This window comes from Centruroides vittatus, unplaced genomic scaffold, assembly GCF_030686945.1.
Source record: "Centruroides vittatus isolate TY-2023 unplaced genomic scaffold, ASM3068694v2 contig_9, whole genome shotgun sequence".
NCBI classification, from domain to species: domain Eukaryota; kingdom Metazoa; phylum Arthropoda; class Arachnida; order Scorpiones; family Buthidae; genus Centruroides; species Centruroides vittatus.
This window is the reverse complement of record NW_027122589.1, coordinates 86,531-99,625: the sequence shown is the minus strand read 5'-3', so window position 1 is coordinate 99,625 and position 13,095 is coordinate 86,531. Positions and strand designations below refer to the sequence as shown.

The 13,095-nt window shown below is 28.4% G+C and overlaps 2 protein-coding genes across 4 annotated transcripts; one reads left to right on the top strand and one right to left on the bottom strand.

Moving 5' to 3' along the window:
* The first annotated feature begins 40 nt into the window (after positions 1 to 40).
* On the top strand, positions 41 to 7,007 carry LOC136983970 (uncharacterized). Of its 2 annotated transcripts, XM_067280867.1 has the most exons (10): positions 41 to 422; positions 1,232 to 1,272; positions 1,394 to 1,486; positions 1,616 to 1,714; positions 3,405 to 3,546; positions 3,611 to 3,684; positions 3,930 to 4,130; positions 4,205 to 4,933; positions 4,998 to 5,149; positions 5,685 to 7,007. In XM_067280867.1, exons 1-8 carry the CDS (start codon positions 41 to 43, stop codon positions 4,424 to 4,426), a joined length of 1,254 nt encoding a protein of 417 aa, XP_067136968.1. In that variant the 3' UTR covers positions 4,427 to 4,933; positions 4,998 to 5,149; positions 5,685 to 7,007. The 2 variants fall into 2 exon arrangements, with proteins under 2 accessions (XP_067136968.1, XP_067136967.1); XM_067280866.1 differs by lacking the exons at positions 41 to 422; positions 1,232 to 1,272; positions 1,394 to 1,486; ... (2 more) ...; positions 3,611 to 3,684; positions 3,930 to 4,130 and having other exon boundaries at positions 4,425 to 4,933.
* Positions 7,008 to 8,304: 1,297 nt separating this feature from the next.
* Positions 8,305 to 11,542, bottom strand: LOC136983961 (RIB43A-like with coiled-coils protein 2). Of its 2 annotated transcripts, XM_067280858.1 has the most exons (7): positions 11,387 to 11,542; positions 11,086 to 11,211; positions 10,895 to 10,976; positions 10,595 to 10,817; positions 9,444 to 9,684; positions 8,678 to 8,905; positions 8,305 to 8,609 (listed from the first exon to the last, which is right to left on the bottom strand). In XM_067280858.1, exons 2-7 carry the CDS (start codon positions 11,203 to 11,205, stop codon positions 8,361 to 8,363), a joined length of 1,143 nt encoding a protein of 380 aa, XP_067136959.1. In that variant the 5' UTR covers positions 11,206 to 11,211; positions 11,387 to 11,542; the 3' UTR covers positions 8,305 to 8,360. The 2 variants fall into 2 exon arrangements, with proteins under 2 accessions (XP_067136959.1, XP_067136958.1); XM_067280857.1 differs by lacking the exon at positions 11,387 to 11,542 and having other exon boundaries at positions 11,086 to 11,259.
* Between the last annotated feature and the right edge of the window lie 1,553 nt (positions 11,543 to 13,095).

Genomic DNA, 13,095 nt, shown 5'->3' with positions numbered 1-13,095 from the left:
CACATATTCACCAGACGAGCCTTTAACTACTATAGAAAATATGACAACAACTAAAGAAACGTTAACTGTATCATCTATTAGTTCAAATAATGAGAGTAGTATTACATATCTTACCACTGAAAGTATTTTTAATGAAACTTCCTCCGAAAACCAGACTATTGACAGTAGTACTATTGAAACTACACAAAATATGACAACAGATATTGATATTAATGAAACAAGCGCAGTTGAGAGTACTACTATACATACAATTTCAACTACATATTCAATCGAAATACAAAATGTAACCGATGAAGTATCATCAGTTTCTTCTACGATATCTGAAATTCCAACAACTTTAGGTTCCGGTACAGATTCAGAAACAAAATCTAGCTTATCAACAACAGTTTTAAATGAAACAGAAAGTACAAAAACCGAAAAGGGTAAGTAAAGCTATATAATAACTTTCTCAAATACGGGGTGGCCCAAAAGGTACTTACAATGATATGCCTTATTACAACTGAACGACGAGATGTTCAAATTTTACTCTAATATTCAAATTAGTATTTGAAGCAATTATATTACTATATTTTTAATGTGTTTGCTTTCAACTTCAATCATTACTTTTGCCCACCAGTGCCGAGTGGATAACAGCACTGAATACGGATAGTTTGGTCATAGATTTGAGCCAGAACAACGAACTGGCTGCAATTTTCGGGTTTTCTTCACCTTCAATATCTGAATAGGAGCCAATTTCCTGGAAGATATCCCCTTGGAAGATTGGTCATATGTTGCGTTGTCTTATTTAATCAATCCAATCCAATCTTTGCTTTTATGATGTATTGTGCTGAAAGCACTAGGAATTGATTGGTCTATATAACCTCAAGATCTCAATCCTTGAGACTTCTTTTCACGGAAATATTTGGAGGATACTGTATCCAACTAATCCAAAGACTATTGCGTGTGAAATTTCTATATTCCGAGAGACGTTCTTCAAAGCGTGATGTTAAGTTTTGGGATACGTTTGAGCATGATCAAAATTGACTTTTATGGTAAACACGATGAATACATATGTAATATAAATAGCTTAAAATGCTGGCTTGTATACTTGTATATTTAAACTAGATCTTCCTCATAATAAAGCATAAATTTTGGTACCTTTTAGGACAACCTATACTTTTTACATTAAAGTAAGAAAATTTTAATTGCATTTTTCTAATTAAAATTAATTTAAATCTTTCTATTTTAACAGTTTCTACAGATCATCCTTCAACTTTAATTACATCAACTGAAGTAAATATTTTGAAATTGGAATTTCAATATCTCTAGTTTAATTGATAATTTTTTAAAAAATTTTATATGAAAATATTTTATAATTATTAAAATTAAAATTTTTTTCTTTATTCTTATTAAGATTCCTATAAAAATGGAAAGGCAATATCAAAACTTGACATTAAAAGAATTAGGAAATATAATAACAGTTGTATTTCTTGCTTCAAATACTGAGGTTAGTGAAGTTCTAATAAATTCAGTATTTTATATTGTCAAATATTTTATAAAACGTTTGAAAACTAATTTATGATGAATTAAAAAATTACTTATATTATATTTATATAATTAATGTTTTATTTTATAGCTCTATTCTAATTGGAACACAACTTATGAAGAGATTTTTCAGAGTCATTTATTATCTTTTCTGGATTCATATCTTGCAGAAATGGAAAACAATAAAACAGTTAAGTTTATATTTATTTATAAAAAAAAATTAGTGATAATATCAATGTGTATGTACGAATATGGCGAGAAAGATTCTAATTAAAAAAAACATGTTTATTTAATCTTTTAATCAATAGTAAAACTAGATCATCAACTAATTATTTATTCAATTTTTTTTCTTGCGAATTTTGACATTTAAAAAAATACTAAACAACATAGTCGGCGAGAAATTGCTATTAATCGAGGATTTCCAATGTATTTTGCTGTTGACACCTTTCCAAACAAAGATTTAATTCTCAGAACTCTTTCTATAGTATCCTGATACAAAATAAATAGCATAAAAGAGGAAATAAAATAATTTCTGTTTTATCGTCACTTTTTATTAAATGGAAAGCGTAGAAACACTATAAAACATTATTGAAAAATATTTCGAAAAATTAAAACAAAACTTTTTACGAGTATCGTAATTTATTAGAGACAAATCAGAGAGGCGATGGGACAATCGCCACCCTCCGGTTTATTGCTAACACAAACGTCATTGTTTTTTTAAACAGAATGTTTTTAAAATTACCGTTTTCTCAGCAATGGAACGAATTACTAAACACATTTAACTTCCAGTAACAAAAACAAAATTTTAATATAAAAATTTCTGACGAATGTTTTCAACCTTGCTCGGGTCATCGACGATATTCCAAAATTGGAATGCGAAGAACACATTTTTTAAATAATTAGAACAAAAACATAACGTTGTAAAACGACAACAAATTAATCGGTGATAAATAAACTATATATAAACAAAAGCAATAAAAATAATACAAAATAATATTGTTATTAATTTATGTCTGCAACTTCCGGTTTTTCGTTCTTTTGCATTGCCGAATGTTTTTACGAAATGTGTAATCAAAATGTTTTTATTTTTTATCATTACTTTAAAATTTTGTTACATTTTTGTGTCGTAATTTTATGCAGTTATTGAATGATGATTACAGCAATCAAGCTTTTATATATTACTTATTTTATTAAAGAATTTAAAAATTTCCTCTGAGATTTCTTCTTGAGTTTGCCATTGTAATTTATAAACTATTTTTCTTTTAATGCTTATCATATAATTTTTCAAAAGAGCAGAAATTTCCTTATGTAAACTTGTTGCTTTTGAGTAAAATGCTTGTCTTTCTTTTTTACATTTGAATTATTTTATAAATAGGTAAAAAAATCCTTACCTGTTTGAAATTAATTATAGGCGTGTTTAAACACTTGAAAATTTCGTACTTACGAAATTTTCAAGTGTGTAAATAGTTTCAAACGTACAAGTTAGACGTTATTTGTATGTTTTAATCTATTCTATGTACATATTTTTAATTTTTATTTTTGTTTCTCTGGCTGAAATAGTCCTTGATTGTAGTAATTTAAAAATTTATATTTTCAACCGTTGTAAGGCAAGTTCACAAAATTTTCTCTTTGGTAATGCCCTAAAGCGAATTGTCTGTCAAGGAACTAAATCATATCCATTGAATATTTCACGATATTTTCAAATTTCACGACCCAAAACATCTCAAACACAGATTTTCTTACTACTCCATACAATATCAAAACAGTAATAGCATACATTTAGATAATTAACAACATTGAAAAATTACCAGTAATAATTATTACATGTTTTGATAATAGTACCATTTTTTTGTGTGTGTGTGTGTATGTGTGTTTTTTAGATTAAAGAAGACGTTGTTCTCAAAACCAGAGGACTAGAACACTTTAAAACTTCAAGAAGCATCGTTTATATTTCTCCTTATCCTTCAGTTAAGGCTGAACAACTTTTCATTAGCTTCTTTATTCAAGATAATTTGAAAAATGGTAATCATTTTAAATTATTTTAGATTATGTTTTTATATTTTGCTTAAATTGAAACTTATTACAGAAACTGAAAGAATTATATCATCAAATATTACTATTGAAGTTATAAAAAGGTACAAGTCTGAGTTACAGAATGAAGTACGTTATGTTTTTTTTTATGTTACTGTAGTTTTGTGCGGATTAACCGCGGATTATCTGTGTTTAAAGAGCAATTTGAGAATAGATATGAGTTACGTGGAAGCTTTATTTCCGTTATAGCAATTTTTAAAAAGCATATACTGATGCCGGTTACACGCCGCAGCGAATTATCCGCACGAAATTACCATAATTAATTATTAACATATATAATACTTAATATATTTTCCTTAAATTAAACTTTATAGTTAGGACTTAACATCACAGATATATTTCAAGGGATGAAAACACATATTGATCCTGTGACTAAACCTCAAAAATCATTTTTAGAACAATATTCCGTATTGTTAATTACATTTTCCGTGCTTATTGGTCTGGCTGTAGTAATTGGAATTATAGTATTTGTTTATTTATGTAACAGGAATTCTGAAGAATACATTACAGATAAAGTAAGTACTATATTATTTAATTAATTAATAATGAATTTACATTAATTCTAACGTTAACTTTATGTTTTTTAAAGATAAAATTGAAAGACGATATGAGAAATTGCATTGAAATTGGAGATATGGCAAATTCAAGAGAGATTCTAAGTGATGAAATGGGAGAAAAAGAAGTCTCTGGTTTAGTTAATGGAAGTGGAAATCATATAATTAAAATGGATGAAGATGTATGGGTTGTGCCTTTCTCTGATATTCCTTTAGAAGAGAGGAATCCTCCTGATATGCAAGATACTAGACTATGATCGATATTTTTGTGTTTTTTACTAATTGGACGAATTCGTGCATTTCTAAACGCATGGAAATTATCGAAATTCTTATCCAAAATTTTATATAAAAAAATAAAATAATTTTTATATTGAAATCATAATTGACACATATTCGTTTCTATTATCAGAAACGTAAATTTTTTATGAAATATGATGTGCAACTATTGTATATAAATTATGGATGTTAATACTAATTTACACAATATATATGCTTGAATTTTTAATTTGCTATTTTTTCATTAAAGATTTAAAATTCTAGAATAGTTGTTTATTACTAAATAAATATTTAAATTGAACAATTAGGAAATTTAATTATTGTTTAATTTTAATAAAAATGAATTATTAAAGTGATTTTTTTTCCGAGTTCAACTATGAGCTCTCTTCAATATGTTTGCTTAATTTATATAAGAGATAATTTAAATGCAATAAAAGAATATTTCAGAAATAGAAATATAAGTGAAAGAAGTCTCTTTGAAGGATTACGTAAATATTATGTTATTAAATTTAAATATTTTAAAATCTTTTTTTAAATTTTTTAAATATACAGCGCCTATTCTATGCGAATTTATGATTAACACATGCTCATGGACATTCGATCGTTCAACGTTTTCTTGCCTGTTTCGAAATGGTATAAAGGAAATAAGCATTTCTTCTCTCAATCAACCTCTCCCAATTGAAAATATGGAAGAAGTTTTTAGTGTAAGATATTAAAAAATAATAATAAATTCATATAATTATTTTTAAAAAAAATATTTACACTGATATAGTAAGTCTATTTATTTAATTTTAAAAAATTGAATAAATTCTTTCCAATTTTCTATATATTCTTTAAGAATCTTTCAAACTTTTACACCATAAAAAGACTAAATAAAGAATTTTAGTATTTAAATATACTTGGTACTAAATTCTTTGCTTTGATTAATGAGAATTTAACATATTTTTATTGACTGAAGAGAAATATGCATAGAGATCCTTGAAATGCACACAAGAAAAGTCAAAACTCTCCATACAAAATAGACTACCTGAAGGCACCAATTGTATAACATCAGATGTGATAACATGCATTTATGTAAATATTACGATACATTACTGTGTGATTTATAAAGTGAACTGTAATGGAGATTCGTGGATCACTGCAGAAATCTGTCATATGAAAAGATTTAAAAATTGGAAAGAATTTCTTTAGAGTTGAATTTAATATAATAATATCAATAACATTTTTATATTTTTTTAGAAAATTGTATGCATGCGTTTAACATTTACTACAATCGAATCCGAACATTTGTATAAATTAATGAGTTATCTTACCGGAGTAATTATTTTGAATTTACGTAGAACTCAAACAAATGACGAAGTGTTGGAGGTGATAGGAAAAACATGCCTTTTATTGGAAAAGCTTGATGTTTCATCTTGTCCAATTTCAGATATAGGAATTCTTTCACTCTGCCACGGATCTTCCAACATCCAGAAAATCCGTTGCCAAAATTTGAAAGTCTTAGATGTCCATCGCACTGCAGTTACTTCGGAAGGATTGGCTTATGTACTAAAATATCTTCCTCTTTTAAAAGTATTTGCAGATAAAAACGTTCAATTAAATATGATTTACACTTTCGTCAGATTCAATTTTGATAAAAAGTTGAAGATCAGAAACGTATGTCTATCACCAGCACCTTATACGTTCGATATTTTAGAGGTTTTGTTAGCAGTTCCTAACATTACATCATTGTGTCTTTATAAAATTTCCATTTCTGATGCCGATTTCATTAGTCTACCTAAATTTAAAAGTTTACAAAGTCTGTCTTTGAGTGTAAATAAACACGATAGAATGTTGACATTTGAAGGAGTAATAGGATTTCTTTTAATATCTGGAAAAAATCTGAAAATATTGAAGTTAAATAATTTTGAATACGTTAATTTATTCTTAATTGGATGTTTGTGCAAAGAACTTCAATGTCTTTATCTCTATTCTATTCGCCATCTTTATTTTAGAAAAGATAAATTAGAAGATCAGCAAACTGTACTTTTCAAGAATTTAGAATTTATGCAAATTGAAAACTTACGCGGAAATGCATGGGAAGGTTGCTATTCATCTTATTTTACTCATTGTCCGATGCTTAAAATATTAACATTAGTATCAATAACGAATACAGATGTAATACAGATTGCTCCCTTTTTGCAAAGAGTGGAATGTATAATTTTGCTTTTTATTGATGACATTACTACATGCTCAATACTCTACATTATAGAAAACCTATTTTATCTTCGCAATTTGTTTATATTCACTAGAGAGAATGTAATCAACGAAAGGGACATTCAACGGATTACGAATTACATAAGAGATAACAATATACCACTCAAATTTGCTTATTGGCCAGGAGAAAATATGAATTTAGCTGAATCCGAAGATGTATACAGCGTTAGTTTGGATGAAATGCTTATTCATTGATGTACAAACTTTTTTTCCATACATTTTCAAAATTGGAGAGTTTTGGTGTTTTAATTTATGTGACTGTATAATTTCATTTAAAGCTTAATTAAAAATAATTAAGAAACCTAATCATTCTTATATTTTAAATATTTAATTAATAAATGTACGAACTTATATAGTGAAAACGGCTATCAAATGACCAATTTTGCATGCTATTGAATCATTTTAAAAATTGTGAAATGACTCACTTGTCCACGAACTGGCTCATTTAACGATAATTTAGTGGTTTAAAAATCCAGCAACGAGTCGCTTAACTTTCCCGGAAACATTTAAAACTGCATGTGTGGCGCCGTCTGTTATGATATTTTATTTAAAATCTTTTTATATTTTTAATTATTATAAAATGACAAAAAGCTTAATTTTTAGGATAGGGGTGGGTTTTATAAAAAATTTTAACTGTTAATAACAAGTAATATTGTCATTAAGCCCGACCCTACTGGAGATAGGACACACGATCATCATTCCTGTCGACCTTTAACCACCAAAATTTAATGGCATCAATCCCCCTAACACACAAATCTCCCTGCAAAATTTCAGAAATTTTCCACAAAAGCACAGGAATTATTAACTTTCAAAGAGGGTGAACAAAATCACACAAACACACACTAACCTCCATATATACAGAAAAAACCTCGAAGTTTTTTTGCATTTCTCGACGTTTCAAGGTCCCCAGAGTCCAAAACTATAAAATTCTTGGGGGATCATTTTTCGACCGATCACCATACTTTTCTCTGTTATATATATTAGAGCCAGAAAAGTAAACATCGGTCCCTATAAGATAAGCAGGGCCGGATTTACATAAGGGCATTTGGGGCCTGTGCCCAGGGCCCCCACAAAATAGGGGCTCCCACAAAACTAAAAAAAAAATTATGTTTAAACATAATTTTTTTCTATTACCGCGATAGCCTAGTGTGGCCTAATCATGAGGGCAATAGGCAGAGAAAACCAAACCCGGGAAAAAACCTATGAAAATTCGGAAAATTTCGGGAAAAAATTTCACATAGGTATTTTTCAGTTAAATTAAAATAATTAGTTTTACGCTATAAAATATATGTATGTTTACAATAACCTTATTTTTAAATGAAATTTACAACTTCCTAGTTCAAATCTAATTGAAAGTACAGTATTTTGTGTAAACTTTCTAAATCATCAAATTTGCCTACTCTTAAAGGGGGGACCCTTACCGAATTTGTGCCCAGGGCCCCTGGATTGGTAAATCCGACCCTGAAGATAAGCCTTTCTGTGTATAAGTGAGTCATTTTATGGTTATAAAGTGAAAAATTAAATATTCATATAAAATGATTCCCTGCTCGACTTATCGGTGTAAAAAAATGACAAAATATTCTTTTAAAGCAAAGTTAACGGTTTATTAATTTTAATTCATGATTAACAAAATCAAATTAAAGTTTTCAAAATGAATTTTCATCGAGTAGTAGTATTAAATTGAGAAAAATAATCTTCAGTGAGAGGATTTGTATACACGGTTTTATTCAAATATTCCTTACGGAGTGTTTGCTCTCTGGCTAACTCTTGGTTCATTAAGCACAGATTTTGATCCGTTCTTTTTTTCTGTCTGCTTAATTCTCTTTCTTTCAGAATTGCACATCTATTTTGATGTAATATCAACTTGTCCCATTCAGCCATTTCTTGTTCTTCCATTTCTTTCTTACGCTGTTTTAATTTCACAATGTAAGATTAAAACTGCTTTATAAAATTTTAAAATTGATCAAATTACTTACCAAATCATCGATCATTTGACGTTTTTGTGTATCATAAATTAAATTTAATTGTTCTTTCGAGAAACCTTTCCATCTATCTGGAATTACACGATGTGGTCCAAAAGAACTACGAGCAACTCCGGGATTTTCAGTTAACATATCGCTGTAAAATGTATTAAATATTTCTTGTAACTTCTCTTGCTCTTCCTGTAATTTTTCATGACGTTGATGCAAAATGATGTCTTCAGCCTAATATTAAACAATTCGATATTTCAATTCTAGTAATAAATGATATAAATTGCTGTCAAACTTCGATATAGTAAGCCGATCAGTGTTTAGTGGTTAAAATCACTAAACACTGGCACAATTGAGGGTTTGCGTATCGCCAATTGATTGGCCAAATAAAGTTTTCCGGGTTTTCTTCAACACCTAAATAAGGGACAGATTATCCAATTATGTTTGTCCTATTTCATTAATCCAGTTCAATCGATATTGTGAACTTCTAAATAGTGCCACCCTCATAAAAGAATCCTTCAGTATCTGTGAATTACGACTAAATGTATGATTTTGCGTTCTAAACGAAATCGTTATCATCAAAGCAACCTTTCAAACTTCCAGGATCAAAATTGTATGTAGACCTCATTACAAAATTTTATATATAATTTATAAATAAATAATAATTTGAAGTACAGTATTTCAGTTTAGCGTTACACTCGATTTAGTGCCAATTTTAGAGGCGAAATGACAGTACTAAATCGAAGTTTGGCATTATTTTGAAATAACTCACTAATCTTTTATTGAATTCCGCTTCGTTCTTTTTCATTTGTCTCCTCGTTTCTAATTCACACTTTCTTAATTCCATTGCTTTTAAATTTAAATCTCGAAATTGTTCATAAAATAATCTTTCCATATTATCTTCATAATTCTTCTTAAATTTGTTTTCTTCTATTTGTTCTTCGATATTTTTACGAAATTCAAATCTTTGTTGGCGTAGTTTTTCTTTGAAATGTAAATCTTCTCCGTCTAATCTACGAAAATGTATTTATATAATCAGACACAGGAGACTAAATACTATTTAATCCAAGCCTCCTGTTTATGAAGGCCTCGAAATTTATTATCTAAAGAAATCTAATACAATTTTAACGCTGCTCCATTTGCTTAAATTTTATAAAAGTCTCAATGATTAAAGTCTGGACATATCTCGGCATCTTGAAGGCAATACTTTATTATCGATGTAGAATAAATTGTACCACGCTGTTAAATCATTTGCATGGTGACGCACTGAACTGAAAGGAATACGAATTAAGTTGTGATGGATCAATAATACCGACCAAGAAGACAATTTTCGCGCCAAACGTATTGTACCATTGTCTGACGCTTCTATAAAATAAAAATCTGGTTGATAAGCAAAGCTTCTACACTCTCACACGTATGTCGGAATTCTATATCATGTATATAACATAAAACTTAACTTATATGATAATAATTCGGAGCAGCAATATTAGAAATTCATCTCTACAATTGGCAAGAAAAGAACATTGAAAGGAAATTTGGCGTCGTTTCATAATTTGTACCGCTATCTTTCGTCTATATTGTACTGGTACATTTTATTGTGATGAATTTAGGCCAGCGTTAATGCTAAAAAATGTTAATTTGTTACTCTAATAACAATTTTCTTGTTATCAATTTTTAATTTGGCCTAATGCAATTTGTAACACTGGTGTCTCTGGAAGATAATTTAAGTTTATATTATTCATGCTTTAACAATATTATTAAATTGATTTTTTTCCTATGTAAAAAAGACAAAATAGGCTATAATTAATATTTATCATTATTAGTTTGCTATGATTATCATAGTTTCCGTGAGAATCTGAAAAATGCTCAAAGTGTTACGATACGAGAATGTTACCCTAACTCATTAAGAACTAAAAATCTTACTTTTGTATCCCCGATACACTAAGATTCGGATCATCATCAGACATTCTCGGAGGTTTATCTTTCTTCAAGCGATCTGGATCATTTAAATCAAATTCTCTTCGCGTTTGAGGATATTGATTATATATGCGATATCTATTAATTTCTTCGTTATAATTTCTGAAATCTTTCTTTCTACGCTTCTCCAGCATCACGGCTAACAGATCATTTTGGATCATTTCCTTTTCTGAAAATTTTAAAATAAGACTTTTATATAGAACAAAAATAAATCACTTTAAAATTAAAGAAAAAAATTGAACCTACCAAAGTGTTCATTTTCTAATTTTTCTGATATTTCCTTTTTATTTCTATCGTGAACTTGTTGATTTAAACTATCCAAATCCACCTAAAAATGATTTATTTAATTTAAAAAAAAAATAAAATCAGATATTTAGACTTACAATATCATATTAAAAACCACTTTTTTATATTTAAAAAAATATTTAATAAATTACCCCAATCAATCTTTGTTTTGGATTAAATATCCTGGCTCTTCTTTGCCATTCTTGAGTTCTTCTAAATCTAATTTTTGCTTCTTCTTTAGGATCAATCAGTATATCTAATATATTAAGCATATTATCCTGTATAAAAATAAAAACAAGTCATTTAAATTGAATTCTTTTCGCGAATTTGATCGAATTTTTTCAAATATAATTTAAATATTATTCTATTTTTTATTTTAATGATCTTTATGGTTTTTTTTAATTAAGATGTATCAAAATTTAAATTTTACGAAATAATATTATGAAATTTTACCTTTCGTATTCCTTTTCCTCCTTTTCGAAACAAACGGAAGTTGTTGTTTATGTTACTATAACAACAGCATTGTTCATAATTGAACAATATTGATTATGACCTTTGTGGGAGGAAAAATTGTATATAAAAAAATCTAATCGCAGCACTTTATTTATACTCAAATTTATAGGCCCATTTTAATTTAAAAAAATGAATTCGAATATTAAAGTTATTGCAGATAATATAACAATGTTTTTGTATTAACGCAATGTTATAATTTTTATGTTGGGAAATTACGAGTGTCATTAATTGCAATACAGTAAAAAAATTTGTTATCATCATCATTCACTACAGCCATTTTACAACTCTCAGTAATTCAAAATTATAGAATTATCGAGCTATAGAACTATATTTAAATTATAGAACTAACTATAGGAGGATACTCCTATAAAACAAATGGAACATAGCCATATTTTTTGTCTAAAATTTAATGTATCTATCTGTACACATTTAAAGTTCTTAAAGACATACATCAGTGCGCTGAGCAGTTGCTAACGGAAGTGATGTTCTTGCTGATGATGATTGAAAACACTGGAAAAAAGAGCTGATTCGGTTACATCAAAATTACTGATATAGAAGAAATGGCATCATTATTTATTATATTTCTACGCATTTTGTTCAATGTCATTAGAAGAAAGGCCATTAAGTACGACATTGTTTAAGAGAAAACGAGGAAATGATTTATTTATTTCCTCGTCTGAAAAGATAATTTCGCATGGAGGAGGCGTCCATCTTGTGCCGACAATGGGTTTGATTAGAGTACCTAGATATCAGAGTAGCGACGTACAAGTTTAATAAAGCATTTTATTCATAAAAATGCTTTATTAAACTAAAAAAATCGTCATTTCTTAATGTAAACCCATACACCACGTGATGACACTTGACAGAACATGGCGGCCATTACTTGTACGTCGCTACTCTGATATCTAGGTACTCTAGGTTTAATAATTGAATATATATGCTAAAAGCACTGCAAACAAGCTGAATAACAAAAGAGTTAAACTAAATGTACTTAGCATTTTGTGTTTGAAAACGCTAACTCCGTTAACTTAAGTCTTAATGTACTGTACTTTAAGCAGTACACAGTAGTCTAAAAAAGATATGACTTTAGTAAATGAAAGAGAATGTAATGAAACACATTTTTCTTTTTCGTCTATTTCCTTTGCATGCATGTATTTGAATTTTTGAATATTTACTACGCATGGCCTGAAGTTACTACGAACAGTGAAGATGACAAAGCAAGAAAGATTATATAATTCGAAGATTCAAGGAAGAAATAGAATTATTATGATGGTAGATCAGTCTAATTAGCTGCAGTTTTATGAATGACCCTGTAAAATCAGCATATTTAACGGGTATTGATAATGAAATTATTATAAGATTTTTGATAATCCTTCAAGCTCCATCCGATCGGTAAGATATCAATTTAGAAAAATTTGAAAACTAAGTAAAAGACAGTTACACTGCATGTTAAGCTCTAAGCGAATCGAGTTTAGTTACGAATTTTATTCTTTGTATTGGCCAGCTCGCAGAGGATGCTCAAGAATCCAGAAACAAGAACTATAAATTCTATTGGGAACATCGTATTAGAAGAACGTTCAAAGGGAAACAAACCAAGATTTACTTCATTTGCTCCTCGTTTCTTCTGATTCTTTTATTTTGGGTTCTCG

What these genes read in the sequence shown, in the direction of transcription:
- LOC136983970 (XM_067280866.1), top strand. Translation starts at nt 4,822, where the DNA reads ATGAGCTCTCTTCAATATGTTTGCTTAATTTATATAAGAGATAATTTA. An exon ending in AAGTCTCTTTGAAGGATTAC is followed by an intron (nt 4,934 to 4,997) that starts GTAAATATTATG and finishes TTAAATATACAG; the next exon opens with CGCCTATTCTATGCGAATTT. An exon ending in ATATGGAAGAAGTTTTTAGT is followed by an intron (nt 5,150 to 5,684) that starts GTAAGATATTAA and finishes ATATTTTTTTAG; the next exon opens with AAAATTGTATGCATGCGTTT.
- LOC136983961 (XM_067280858.1), bottom strand. Translation starts at nt 11,205, where the DNA reads ATGCTTAATATATTAGATATACTGATTGATCCTAAAGAAGAAGCAAAA. An exon ending in ATTAGAAAATGAACACTTTG is followed by an intron (nt 10,818 to 10,894) that starts GTAGGTTCAATT and finishes TAAAATTTTCAG; the next exon opens with AAAAGGAAATGATCCAAAAT. An exon ending in AGTGTATCGGGGATACAAAA is followed by an intron (nt 9,685 to 10,594) that starts GTAAGATTTTTA and finishes ACATTTTCGTAG; the next exon opens with ATTAGACGGAGAAGATTTAC.